Source organism: Oncorhynchus keta, chromosome 1 (genome assembly GCF_023373465.1).
Source record: "Oncorhynchus keta strain PuntledgeMale-10-30-2019 chromosome 1, Oket_V2, whole genome shotgun sequence".
In the NCBI taxonomy this organism is placed as follows: domain Eukaryota; kingdom Metazoa; phylum Chordata; class Actinopteri; order Salmoniformes; family Salmonidae; genus Oncorhynchus; species Oncorhynchus keta.
This window is the reverse complement of record NC_068421.1, coordinates 86,923,508-86,938,628: the sequence shown is the minus strand read 5'-3', so window position 1 is coordinate 86,938,628 and position 15,121 is coordinate 86,923,508. Positions and strand designations below refer to the sequence as shown.

At 42.9% G+C, this 15,121-nt stretch overlaps 1 protein-coding gene across 1 annotated transcript in view; it reads right to left on the bottom strand.

Moving 5' to 3' along the window:
- Positions 1-491: 491 nt before the first annotated feature.
- The window catches only part of swt1 (SWT1 RNA endoribonuclease homolog), a 33,093-nt gene continuing 18,463 nt past the window's right edge, over positions 492-15,121 (bottom strand). The window contains exon 15 of the mRNA XM_052463762.1: positions 492-1,163. Within this exon, the coding sequence (XP_052319722.1) occupies positions 1,058-1,163 (106 nt within the window). The 3' untranslated portion in view covers positions 492-1,057. The remainder of the gene's footprint in view (positions 1,164-15,121) is intronic.

The following is a 15,121-nucleotide window of genomic DNA, read 5'->3' as shown; positions in this document are numbered from 1 at the left end:
TTTCCTTATATAGTACACTATTTTAGACCAGAGCCCTTTTCCCTATATAGTACACTACTTTAGACCAGAGCCCTTTTCCTTATATAGTGCACTACTTTAGACCAGAGCCCTTTTCCTTATATAGTGCACTACTTTAGACCAGAGCCCTTTTCCTTATATAGTGCACTACTTTAGACCAGAGCCCTTTTCCTTATATAGTGCACTACTTTAGACCAGAGCCCTTTTCCTTATATAGTGCACTACTTTAGACCAGAGCCCTTTTCCTTATATAGTGCACTACTTTAGACCAGAGCCCTTTTCCTTATATAGTGCACTACTTTAGACCAGAGCCCTTTTCCTTATATAGTGCACTACTTTAGACCAGAGCCCTTTTCCTTATATAGTGCACTACTTTAGACCAGAGCCATTTTCCTTATATAGTGCACTACTTTAGACCAGAGCCCTTTTCCTTATATAGTACACTATTTTAGACCAGAGCCCTTTTCCTATATAGTACACTACTTTAGACCAGAGCCCTTTTCCTTATATAGTGCACTACTTTAGACCAGAGCCCTTTTCCTTATATAGTGCACTACTTTAGACCAGAGCCCTTTTCCTTATATAGTGCACTACTTTAGACCAGAGCCCTTTTCCTTATATAGTGCACTACTTTAGACCAGAGCCCTTTTCCTTATATAGTGCACTACTTTAGACCAGAGCCCTTTTCCTTATATAGTGCACTACTTTAGACCAGAGCCCTTTTCCTTATATAGTGCACTACTTTAGACCAGAGCCCTTTTCCTTATATAGTGCACTACTTTAGACCAGAGCCCTATTGGGCATTTGGGAAGCAGCCCATAAATAAAGAAAATAGGAACACAAGGCTTTATCCACTGACCACTGCTCTACACCAACATCCACACACAAGAAACTAAATTAAGTCAGAAAAGGTGCTGAATGAAATAGGTCAGCTCCATATGAAAACAGTGGCTTCAAGTAAAGTTGTTGAGTTGTTATATGATGCAATTTGAGGCCTCTGGTAGGATGTTTTAGTCCAAACTTCCTGGTTGTGGTCCAATCAGGGCCAGGTGCTTGGTGTGACCTGCCGGGACGTGGCCTCAGCGCAGCGCTCTAGACTGATGTTCAGCTCTGCCAACTGGGTCCCCCCCACACACAGCTTCTCCCTGTGAACACACACACACACACACACACACACACACACACACACACACACACACACACACACACACACACACACACACACACGTTAGAACTGGAACACACAAACACAGGCCTGATGCAAAACACACACAGGTCAGAACTAGAACACACAAACACAGGCCTGATCCAAAACACACACAGGTCAGAACTAGAACACACAAACACAGGCCTGATCCAAAACACACACAGGTCAGAACTAGAACACACAAACACAGGCCTGATCCAAAACACACACAGGTCAGAACTAGAACACACAAACACAGGCCTGATCCAAAACACACACAGGTCAGAACTAGAACACACAAACACAGGCCTGATGCAAAACACACACAGGTCAGAACTAGAACACACAAACACAGGCCTGATCCAAAACACACACAGGTCAGAACTAGAACACACAAACACAGGCCTGATCCAAAACACACACAGGTCAGAACTAGAACACACAAACACAGGCCTGATCCAAAACACACACAGGTCAGAACTAGAACACACAAACACAGGCCTGATCCAAAACACACACAGGTCAGAACTAGAACACACAAACACAGGCCTGATCCAAAACACACACAGGTCAGAACTAGAACACACAAACACAGGCCTGATCCAAAACACACACAGGTCAGAACTAGAACACACAAACACAGGCCTGATCCAAAACACACACAGGTCAGAACTAGAACACACAAACACAGGCCTGATCCAAAACACACACAGGTCAGAACTAGAACACACAAACACAGGCCTGATCCAAAACACACACAGGTCAGAACTAGAACACACAAACACAGGCCTGATCCAAAACACACACAGGTCAGAACTAGAACACACAAACACAGGCCTGATCCAAAACACACACAGGTCAGACAAAGAAAGAGGAAAAGAAAGAAAGGGAAAGAAAGACCAAGGGAGAGAAGAGAGAGAGAATAGAAAAGAGAGAGAGAGAGAGAGGAATAGAATAGAATAGAAAAGTGAGTGAGAGAGAGAGAGAGAGAGAGAGAGAGAGAGAGAGAGAGAGAGAGAGAGAGAGAGAGAGAGAGAGAGAGAGAGAGAGAGAGAGAGAGAGAGAGAGAGAGAGAGAGAGAGAGAGAGAGAGAGAATAGAAGAGAGAGAGGGAATAGAAGAGAGAGGGAATAGAAGAGAGGGAGATGGAATAGGAGAGGGAGATGGAATAGGAGAGAGAGAGGGAATAGAAGAGAGAGAGATGGAATAGGAGAGAGAGAGAGAGATGGAATAGGAGAGAGAGAGAGAGAGTGAATAGAAGAGAGAGAGGGGGAATAGAAGAGAGAGAGAGGGAATAGAAGAGAGAGAGATGGAATAGGAGAGAGAGAGAGAGAGAGTGAATAGAAGAGAGAGAGGGGGAATAGAAGAGAGAGAGAGGGAATAGAAGAGAGAGAGATGGAATAGGAGAGAGAGAGAGAGTGAATAGAAGAGAGAGAGGGGGAATAGAAGAGAGAGAGAGGGAATTAGAAGAGAGAGAGATGGAATAGGAGAGAGAGAGAGAGAGTGAATAGAAGAGAGAGAGGGGGAATAGAAGAGAGAGAGAGGTAATAGAAGCGAGAGAGATGGAATAGGAGAGAGAGAGAGAGAGTGAATAGAAGAGAGAGAGAGAATAGAAGAGAATAGAGGAGAGAGAGACTAGAAAACAAAGCCAAGTCTTCTCCTGCTTTGTTGATTTCGAAAAAGCTTTTGACTCAATTTGGCATGAGGGTCTGCTATACAAATAGATTGAAAGTGGTTTTGGAGGAAAACCTTTCAACATTATAAAATCCATGTACACAAACAACAAATGTGAGGTTAAAATTGGCAAAAAACACACACATTTCTTTCCACAGGGCCGTGGGGTGATACAGGGATGCAGCTTGAGCCCCACCCTCTTCAACATACATATCAACTAATTGGCGATGACACTGGAAGTCTGCAGCACCCGGCCTCAACCTACTAGAATCTGAAGTTAAATGTCTACTGTTTGCTGATGATCTGGTGCTTCTGTCCCCAACCAAGGAGGGCATACAGCAGCACCCACCAAGGAGGGCCTACAGCAGCACCCACCAAGGAGGGCCTACAGCAGCACCCACCAAGGAGGGCATACAGCAGCACCCACCAAGGAGGGCCTACAGCAGCACCCACCAAGGAGGGCCTACAGCAGCACCCACCAAGGAGGGCCTACAGCAGCACCCACCAAGGAGGGCCTACAGCAGCACCCACCAAGGAGGGCCTACAGCAGCACCCACCAAGGTGGGCCTACAGCAGCACCCACCAAGGAGGGCCTACAGCAGCACCCACCAAGGTGGGCCTACAGCAGCACCCACCAAGGAGGGCCTACAGCAGCACCCACCAAGGAGGGCCTACAGCAGCACCCACCAAGGTGGGCCTACAGCAGCACCCACCAAGGAGGGCCTACAGCAGCACATAGAGCTTCTGCACAGATTCTGTCAGACCTGGGCCCCTTAAGTGAATCTCAGTAAGACAAAAATAATGATGTTCCAAAAAAGGTCCAGTTGCCCGGACCACAAATACAAATTCCATCTAGACACCGTTGCCCTGGAGAACACAACAACTATACATACCTCGGCTGAGAATGATCTGACAGACAAGGCAAGAAGGGCCTTCTACACCATCAAAGGAAAGAAAATTCAACATACCACTTAGGATCTAGCTAAAAAATTGTTGAATCAGTTATAGAACCCATTATGGTTGTGAGGTCTGGGGTCTGCTCACCAACCAAGAATTCACAAAATGGGACAAACACCAGATTGAGACTCTGCATGCAGAATTCTGCAAAAATATCCTCAGTGTACAACGTAAAACACCAAAAAATGCACGCAGAGCAGAATTAGGCTGATACCCGCTAATTATAAAAATCCAGGAAAAAGATGTTGAATTCTACAACCACCTAAAAGGAAGCGATTCCCAAACCTTCCATAACAAAGCCATCACCTACAGAGAGATTAACCTGGAGAATTGTCCCATAAGCAAGCTGGTCCTGGGGCTTTGTTCACAAACAGACCCCACAGAGCCCCTGGACAGCAACACAATTAGACACAACCAAATCATGAGAAAACAAAAAGATAATTACTTGACACATTGGAAAGAATTAACAAAAAAAAATGAGCCAACTGGAATGCTATTTGGCCCTAAACAGAGAGTACACAGTGGCAGAATACCTGACCACTGTGACTGACCCAAACTTAAGGAAAGCTTTGACTATGTACAGACTCAGTGAGCATAGCCTTGCTATTGAGAAAGGCCGCCGTAGGCAGACCTGGCTCTCAAGAGAAGACAGGCTATGTGCACACTGCCCACAAAGTGAGGTGGAAACTGAGCTGCACTTCCTAACCTCCTGCCCAATGTATGACCATATTAGAGACACATATTTCCCTCAGATTACACAGACCCACAAAGAATTTGAAAACAAATCAATTTTTGATAAACTCCCATATCTAGTGGGTGAAATATCTAGTGGGTGAAATACCACAGTGTGCCATCACAGCAGCAAGATTTGTGACCAGTTGCCACAAGAAAAGGGAAACGAGTGAAGAACAAACACCATTGTAAATACAACCCATATTTATATTTATTTATTTCCCCTTTTGTACTTGAACTATTTGCACATCGTTACAACCCTGTGTATAGCCAAATGACATTTGAAATGTCTTTATTCCTTTGGCACTTTTGTGAGTGTAATGTGTACTGTTCATTTTGTTGTTGTTTATTTCACTTTTGTTTATTATCTACTTCACTTGCTTTGGCAATGTAAACATTTTCCCATGCCAATAAAGCCCTTTGAATTGAATTGAAGGACACAGGGGGAATAGAGTAGCCAGAGAGAGAGAATAGAGGAGAATTCGAAAACAAATCCAATTTTGAAAAACTCCCATATCTTTTGGGTGAAATTCCACAGTGTGCCATCACAGCAGCAAGATTTGTGACCTGTTGCCACGAGAAAAGGGCAACCAGTGAAGAACAAACACCATTGTAAATACAACCCATATTTATGCTTATTCATTTTATCTTGTGTCCTTTAACTATTTGTACATTGTATATATATATATAATATGACATTTGTAATGTCTTTACTGTTTTTAAACTTCTGTATGTGTAATGTTTACTGTTAATTTTTGTTGTTTTTCACTTTATATATTCACTTTGTATGTTGTCTACCTCACTTGCTTTGGCAATGTTAACACATGTTTCCCATGCCAATAAAGCCCCTTGAATTGAATTGAGAGAGAGAGAGAGAGAGAGAGAGAGCGAGCGAGAGATAGAGTGAGAGGGAGAAAGAGAGAGAGGAAGGAGAGAGAGAGAGAGAGAAAGAGAGAGAGAGGAAAGAGAGAGAGAGAGAGAGAGAGAGAGAGAGAGAGAGAGAGAGGAGAGGGAAGAGAGAGAGAGAGAGAGGGAGAAAGAGAGAGAAAGTGAGAGAGGAAAGAGAGAGAGAGAGAATAGGAGAGAGAGAGAATAGGAGAGAGAGAGACAGAGTGAGAGGGAGAAAGAGAGCAATGCCACTATCCAGAATGTGTCCCTTCCTGTGAAATTAATGGAGTAGTCCAGTGACTACCTGCCCCAAGGCACGGTAGAACACAATGGAGTAGTCCAGTGACTCCTGCCCCAAGGCACGGTAGAACACAATGGAGTAGTCCAGTGACTCCTGCCCCAAGGCACGGTAGAACACAACAGGAGACTATGCCCTCTTTAGATGGCTGAGCGAGCGCGCGCCGACACATACTGAGAACATTTAGAACACCACAATGTGAACCAAAAACACATGGCTGTTCTCCATGGGGTTACATCATTTCACAATTGCGGTTTTGTCAGCATTTGACCAGCTCAGTGTCTTATTGTGATGTTGTTCTCTTCAAATGAGAGTATTGGTCTGACGTGTACACAGCACGTCTCTAACTGCAGGACCAATGGAATCCATGTGCACATGCACACAAAGTGGCCCTCTATGTCGTCTCCCATTAGAGACACTGAGGACGCTTGTTGCTGGTTCGTTTCCTCCTCTCTCTTTGTTCCCATCGGGACGTTACATAACAGGGAAAGAAAGAGAGGAATCTGCCCCCTCCTCTGTGCTGTGGTGTTTATGTAACCGTAGAGAGATGGCAGGTTTCAGTACGGACCGATGGCTCTGCCCTCCTTTCTAAGCTTCTCCCACGTGGCACTGGGCTGCCTGTCACATCAGATGTGGATTCACGCTTCAGTTCGTCTGAAACACCTCTCCATCTCTGTCTCTGTGTCTCTCAGGGATATATGGAGGTACGGAGTGGAGATGTTTGAAGAATACACAGTAAAAAGTGTTAAACAACATCTATTTTTATCGTGAGAAAGACCACCTCAGCTGGATTACTAGGCATGAAAGGCATGTCACAATTGACACATTTTTCTAATATTTTTCATAAACATATTTGATCATTATCTGTGCTCCTCTCATTTTAATTCCAGTACTTGCATTTCAGAGTGCCAAATTCAAGTACTTTAAGCACCTCAAGAACTTTGTGTGAACCCTGTAATGTTTCAGAGGTATATTTAAGTCTTCTGTGGAAATGAATTAGCCAAGCACCCATGTTTTTAGTTTTAATCAAACAAATGGTCCGACTCCAACTGTAATCATCAGCAGAACAGGAACACGGCAGAAATCTATTAATAATAATAGCATCATTTATGTCAATGTAATGAGGCAGTATAATAATGATTTAGTGGTGATTCAGGAATAATTTCCTCTTCTTTGAGTGCTCTGTTCACAACCCCTACTGGTTATTATGGAAACCGTGTCATAACCTTTCAAATACAGGAGAAGTTCAGAAAGGAGTTCTTTTTCCATTCAGCAGGTGGGAAAATAACCTTTGCTTTGGAATTGAGTACAAGTACTACTGGTTCATATGTTAATAAGAAACTGCACCATACTCATTTACAATGTACACAAATGCCCTCTAAAAAGGTCACTTATAAAACAAACGGAATGGAACTGAATTGCCTTACAAAGGATGGTAGAACTCTTGACTCGGAAGTGGTTATTTTCCCCTCTGAATTCTGACAGCTCACCCTCAGCTGAAGGTTGTCTGGCTGGGCAACACACACAACACACCGCATCACACTCTCCGGTGTTTCTGTCTGTGTGACTGACTGAGCTGTTGATCTCTAACGTGTGTTGATGACATAACCTCCATGTAGCCAGCGGTGGCCGGTGACTGACTGTGATAAGACGGCAGTGTTTAAGGTTGTGTCTGAGGGAATTAATTATGTAAGAGAACAGAGAGACAGGTTAAACTCTATGCCGGAAAACACACAGAGGCACACAGACACACACAAACACAGAGGCAAACGCACACAATAAATGCTAACTGTGTGTGGACAGTGTACAGGGTGAGATGAAGGGCAGTGGTTGAAGGTCTAGTCAGGCGTGTGACGTCACCTAATCCCCTGCTAGACGGCACTCCCCTCTGTGTGAGTAAAGCCACTGACCCTACAGCACGATGACAAGCCCTACTGGGCCATGACAACCACACACACACCTTTCCCCATGACTGACGTGTGTGTAGACAAGGCTCTGAAGACCAAATGAATGCGTGTGGAGTGGACATTGGACAGAGTGTGAGTTTGTGTGTAACATATGTATAACAAGATAGACTGTGTGTATGGAAAGGTGACCGACAGGCTGATATGTCAGGGAGGTTGATGACCGACTTCCCGGAGAGCTGTTTTTTCATACAGACAGCGCCTTCAGAAAGTAGTCACACCCTTTGACTTTTTCCACATTTGGTTGTTACAGGCTGATTTTAAAATTGAATTACATTTCTTTGTCACTGGCCTACTACACACAACAATACAATACAATACAATACATTAGAGAGTCGGGCACTGATGTTGGCGCGATTAGGCATGGCTCGAAGTCGGCGTTCCAATTCATCCCAAAAGTGTTCAATGTTGTTGAGGTCAGGCCGCTGTGCAGGCCAGTCAAGTTCTTCCACACCGATCTCGACAAAGCATTTCTGTATGGACCTTGCTTTGTGCACGGGGGCATTGTCATGCTGAAATAGGAAAGGGCCTTCCATAAAGTTGGAAGCACAGAATCATCTAGTATGCTGTATCTCTAGGATTTCCCTTCTCCCTTAGGGACCTAGCCCGGACCATGAAAAACAGTCCCAGACCTCCTCCACCAAACTTTACAGTCGGCACTATGAATTGGGGCAGGTAGCGTTGTCCTGGCATCCACCAAAGGCAGATTCGTCCATCGAACTGCCAGATGGTGAAGTGTGATTCATCACTCCAGATAAATTGTTTTCATTGCTCCAGAGTCCAATGGCGGTGAGCTTTACACCACTCCAACCGACGCTTGGCATTGCACATGGTGATCTTAGGCTTGTGTGCGGCTGCTCAGCCATGGAAACCCATGTCATGAAGCTCCTGACAAACAGTTATTTAGCTGACGTTGCTTCCAGAGGCAATTACAACTCGGTAGTGAGTGTTACAACCGAGGAGAGACAATTTTTTACACGCAACACACTTCAGCACTCGGCGGTCCCGTTCTGTGAGCTTGTGTGGTCTACCACTTCGCGGCTGAGCCGTTGTTGCTTCTAAAATGTTTACACCACACAACAACAGCACTTACAGTTGACCGGGGAAGCTATAGAAGGGCAGAAATTTGGACAAACTGAGTTGTTGGAAAGGTCGAATCCTATAACGATGCCACGTTGAAAGTAACTGAGCTCTTCACTAAGGCCATTCCACTGCCAATGTTTGTCTGTGGAGATTGCATGGCTGTGTGCTGGATTTTACACACCTGTCAGCAATGGGTGTGGCTGAAATAGCCAAATCCACATATTTACGTATATATAGTGTATATGCATGACCAGATTTGCATGCAAATCACCTTCTCTATTCTAACCAATATGGTGATGCCTCTAAAAAAAGACCAAGAATCTGCAAATCCAATACAAAGTCATATTTCCTATTGAATAAGCAATAACCTTATAGATTTATTTACATAATACAACCACACGTGGATAATGCATTTAAAGTTATCGAGTATGACACAAAAACGTTTGATAACGTATTTGACTGTTCAAGTGCACAGTCCCCATTAGCAGACACCAATGGCGACAGCTAGTCTTATTGGGGTCTGACACATAACAAAAAATACATTACAAACAAAATACCTTACACACAATACCTGATAATGTTGTTAAATGTATCTATCAGTTACATGTCAGTGAATTCACACAAAAAGTAGGTCACATGGGGGAGAGGTGCTTTATTTTGGTTTTTAAAACCAGGTTTGCTTTTCACTTGCTATATATGAGATGGAAGGGAGTTCCATGCAATCATGGCTCTGTATAATACTGTACATTTCCTTGAATTTGTTCTGGACCTGGGGACTGTGAAAAGACCCCTGGTGGCATGTCTGGACGGGTAAGTGTGTGTGTCAGTACGGTGTGTAAGTTGACTATGTAATCAATTGAGTTTCCAACACATCAAAAATAAAATAAAAAGGGATTTAGTCAATCTAGTATTGATATTAGCCCTCTGACTACAATGAAGAGCAAAATGTGTCGCTCTGTTCGGTACAAGCTGCAGCTTAACTAGTCCCTTCTTTGCAGCACTTGACCATATGACCGGACAATAATCAAGATAAAACTAGAGCCTGTAGGACTTGCATTGTGGAGTGTGGTGTCAAAAATGCAGAGCATTTATTTATCACAGACAGACCTCTCCTCATCTTTACAACCATTGAATCTATATGTTTTGACCATGAGAGTTTACAATCTAAGGTAACACCAAGTAATTTAGTCTCATCAACGTGTTCAACAGCCACACTATTTATTACCATATTCAGCTGAGGTCTAGAATTTAGGGAATGATTTGTACCAAATACAATACTCTTAGTTTTAGAAATGTTTAGGACCAGCTTATTACTGACTACCCATTCTAAAACTAACTGCAACTCTTTGTTTGTTTAGGGTTGCAGTGACTTCACTAGCTGTGGTTGCTGATGCATAAAGGCTTGAATCATCAGCATACATGGACACACAGGCTTTGTCTAATGCCAGTGGAAAGGTCATTGGTAAAAATAGAGAAGAGTAGAGGACCAAGAGAGCTGCCCTGCTGTACACCACACTTTACATGTTTAACAGAGAAGCTTCCATTAAAAGAAAACCCTCTGTTCTATTAAATAGATGGCTCTGAATCCACGATACGGCAGAGGTTAAAAAACCATAACACATACGTTTTTTCAACAATAGGTTATGGTCAACAATATCAAAGGCTGCACTGACAGTACAGCTCCCACAATGTTATCAATTTCTTTCAACCAATTATCTATAATTTCTGACAATGCAGTACATGTTGAGTGCTCTCCTCTATAAGCATGATGAATGACTGTTGTTAGCATTGTATTTAGTCAAACACGTTTTTTCCCCAGCAGCAAGCTGATAGATTGGCTGTTAGATTCAAGTAATAGTGGTGCGCGGATCAGCTGTTTGTTCACCCACCTGAAATTGATAATAACCCATCCGCATGATTATATGTGATAAAAATGAAAATCTGAGGCCCGCACTCAACCCTAACCAGCAAATAGATATATTTTTTTGTTGCTTGATTTAGATACATATCTGCTTATAATTGCCAACATTTTGGTAGGCTATTTCTTAGTCCACTTGTCTATAAATTAGATGTCATAAGATGCTGCCCTAGAAGATTGAATGAACCCTTACTCGACAGAATAGTAATAGAATGCTTTAATCTATTTGACATCAGTAAAATTCTCTGTCATCTTCCACAGAGCAAAGATGTTTCGGGACTCGGGGGAAAAATACAATAACTCAACACCAAAGAAAATGTCCAAACGACATCAGTTTGACCGGTTGTTAGGAAAAAGAAAACTGTGAAAATGACCCAACATGTTTTTGTTAAGATTTCAGTTTGGCTTCAATGCATATTTTATGTGGTTGAAATACTATCAATTTTTATGACGAAGACAGCACCTCTACAGATGGTATCTAACTGAACATTGCATTCTCTCAAAATACAGAAATACAGAAATCATATTCCTCCACTCCTGTTCTCAAGTCCAAATGTTGCCTACATTTGGTGAATCATTTTACTGCAAGAAATTCTTAATTCTGCAGGAGTTATTATTAAGGCCTGCCATCAGTGTCCAGATTTCAGTTTCCATTGAACCCTTCTAAACAGTAGGCTACAGTTCCCTTGACATGCCATAGGCCTATTCGAAGTCCCGTCTTGTGACTGTCGAAATTGTATAGCTCCTCGCAATCATCACACATAACACTGCTATCATCCTCTTTTACCACTTCAACAGATCTTTCCAATCATTACTTTCCTGGCCCTTCTCTTTATTTTCAACCCTCCCTTTGCAGCTTTTAAAATAAAGAGTGATTTTTTTGGACTCCTGAACAGCTAATCAAAAGGGCTACCCAGACCTCTCTTGTACGCTGCTGCTACTCACTGTTTATAATCTATGCATAGTCATTAGTCACTTTAACTCTACCTACATGTACATAGAGTTGAAGTGGGAAGTTAACATACACTTAGGTTGGCGTCATTAAAACTAATTTTTCAACCACTCCACAAATTTCTTGTTAACAAACTATACCACCCTGCATACCACTGCTGGCTTGCTTCTGAAGCTAAGCAGGGTTGGTCCTGGTCAGTCCCTGGATGGGAGAATAGACGCTGCTGGATGTGGTGTTGGAGGGCCAGGAGGAGGCACTCTTTCCTCTGGTCTAAAAAAAAGATCCAAATGCCCCAGGGCAGAGATTGGGGACACTGCCCTGTGTAGGGTGCGGTCTTTCGGATGGGACGTTAAACGGGTGCTCTGACTCTCTGAGGTCATTAAAGATCCCATGGCACTTATCGTAAGAGTAGGGGTGATAACCCTGATGTCCTGGCTAAATTCCTAATCTGGCCCTCAAACCATCACGATCACCTAATAATCCCCAGTTTACAATTGGCTCATTCATCCCCCTCTTCTCCCCTGTAACTATTCCCCAGGTCGTTGCTGTAAATGAGAACTTATCTGGTAAAATAACAGATCAATTTTATAAAATGTTTAAAAAATGCAAGTCGGTTAGGACATTCTTGTGTGCATGACAAGTAATTTTGCCAAAAATTGTTTACAGACATACACGTGCCGTTAAACAGCTTGGAAAATTCCAGAAAATTATGTCATGGCTTTAGAAGCTTCTGATAGGCTAATTGACACAATTTGAGTCAATTGGAGATGTACCTGTGGATGTATTTCAAGGCCTACCTTCAAACTCAGTGCCTCTTTGCTTGACATCATAACAAAATCAAAAGAAATCAGCCAAGACCTCAGAAAAAACATTGTAGACCTCCACAAGTCTGGTTCATCCTTGGGAGCAATTTCCAAACACTTGAAGAAGGTACCACGTTCATCTGTACAAACAATAGTACGCAATGGGACCACACAGCTGTCATACCGCTCAGGAAGGAGACACGTTCTGTCTCCTAGAGATGAACGTACTTTGGTGCAAAAAGTGCAAATCAATCCCAGAACAACAGCAAATGACCTTGTGAAGATTCTGGAGGAAACGGGTACAAAAGTATCTATATCCACAGTAAAACGAGTCCTATATTGACATAACCTGAAAGGCCGCTCAGCAAGAAAGAAGCCACTTCTCAAAAACCGCCATAAAAAAGCCAGATTAAGATTTGCAACTGCACATGAGGAAGTACGTACTTTCTGGAGAAATGTCCTCTGGTCTGATGAAACAAAAATAGAACCGTTTGGCCATAATGACCATCATTATGTTTGGAGGAAAAAGGGGGAGGATTGCAAGCCGAAGAACACCATCCGAACTGTTAAGCACGGGGGTGGCAGCATCATGTTGTGGGGGTGCTTCGCTGCAGGAGGAACTGGTGCACTTCACAAAATAGATGGCATGAGGAAGGAACATTATGTGGCGATATTGAAGCAACATCTCAAGACATCAGTCAGGAAGATAAAGCTTGGTCGCAAATGGGTCTTCCAAATGGACAATGACCCCAAGCATACTTCCAAATTTGTGGCAAAATAGCTTAAGGACAACAAAGTCAAGATATTGGAGTTGCCATCACAAAGCCCTGAGCTCAATCCTATAGAAAATGTGTGGGCAGAACTGAAAAAGCGTGTGCGAACAAAGAGGCCTACAAACCTGACTCAGATACACCAGCTCTGTCAGGAGGAATGGGCCAAAATTCACCCAACTTATTGTGGGAAGCTTGTGGAAGGCTACGCAAAACGTTTGACCCAAGTTAAACTATTTAAAAGCAATGCTACCAAATGAGTGTATGTAAACTTCTGACCCACTGGGAATGTGATGAAAGAAATAAAAGCTGAAATAAATCACTCTACTATTATTCTGACATTTCACATTATTAAAATAAAGTGGTGATCCTAACTCAGTCTAACAAAGAGAAACAACAGGCCTTCATTACTTTATAAAGAACTTTGAAAATGTCTTCAAGTGCAGTTCCAAAAACCCTCAAGCTCTTTGATGAAACTGGCTCTCATGAGGACCGCCACAGGAAAGGAAGACCCAGAGTGACCTCCGCTGCAGAGAATAAGTTCATTACAGCCTCAGAAATTTCACCCCAAATAAATACTTCAGAGTTCAAGTAACTGATACATCTCAACATCAACTGTTCAGAAGAGACTGCGTGACTCAGGCCTTAAGGCCTAATAAGAAGAAGAGACTTGCTTGGGCCAAGAAACACAAGCCAAGAAACACAAGCAATGGACATTAGACAAGAGGAAATCTGTTGTTTGGTCTGATGAGTCCACTTGTTAGATACTGCGCATGAAGAAATGTTTGGTTCCAAACGCCTTGTCTGTGAACGGATGATCTCCGCATGTGTGGTTCCCACTGTGAAGCATGGAGGAGGAGGTGTGGTTCCCACTGTGAAGCATGGAGGAGGTGGTGTGATGGTGCTTTGCTGGTGACACTGTCTGATTTATTTAGAATTCAAGGCACTCTTAACCAGCATGGCTACCACAGAATTCTGCAGAGATACATCATCCCATCTGGTTTACGCTTATTTTATTTTACCTTTATTTAACTAGGCAGGTCAGTTGACCCAACACACCTCCAGGCTGTGTAAGAGCTATGTGACCAAGAAGGAGAGTGATGGAGTGCTGCATCAGTTGACCTGGCCTCCACAATCACCCGACCTCAACCCAATTGAGATGGTTTGGGATGAGTTGGACCACAGAGTGAAGGAAAAGCAGCCAACAAGTGATCAGCATACGTGGGAACTCCTTTACGACTGTTGGAAAAACAAACCAGGTGAAGCTGGTTGAGAGAATGCCAAGAGTGTGCAAAGCTGTCATCAAGGCCAAGAGTCACTATTTTGAGGAATCTAAAATATATTAGATAACACGTTTTTGGTTACTACATGATTCCATATGTGTTATATCATAGTTGATGTCTTCACTATTATTCTACAATGTAGAAAATAGTAACTAGTAACTGACTGGTACTGTACATTTATTGATCTTTTAATCTATTGTTTCTGTTTATTCAACCCGCCCGTAACCCAACCGCCCTTCAGCCACACAACATTTAAAATGACCCTAAAACTGTCCACCCTGCGGATATAACCGTGAGGACTACGGGTTATGAGTCAACCCGTGCGTCACTAACAAGTAAATGCCGCTTTGCCATTCTTGGGTAGCGGAATGACTTTTGGCTTCCATCCAGGTCTGAGGACAAACACTTTCCTCTAGGCTCAGATTAAAGCAACACCTCCCCCATAAGCATCCCTGTCTCTTTTGTACAGTCGTATGAAAAAGTTTGGGCACCCCTGACAATTTCCATTTATAAATAATTGGGTGTTTGGATCAGCAATTTCATTCTGATCTATCAAATAATTTATGGACACCGTAATATTTCAGTAGTGAAATGAG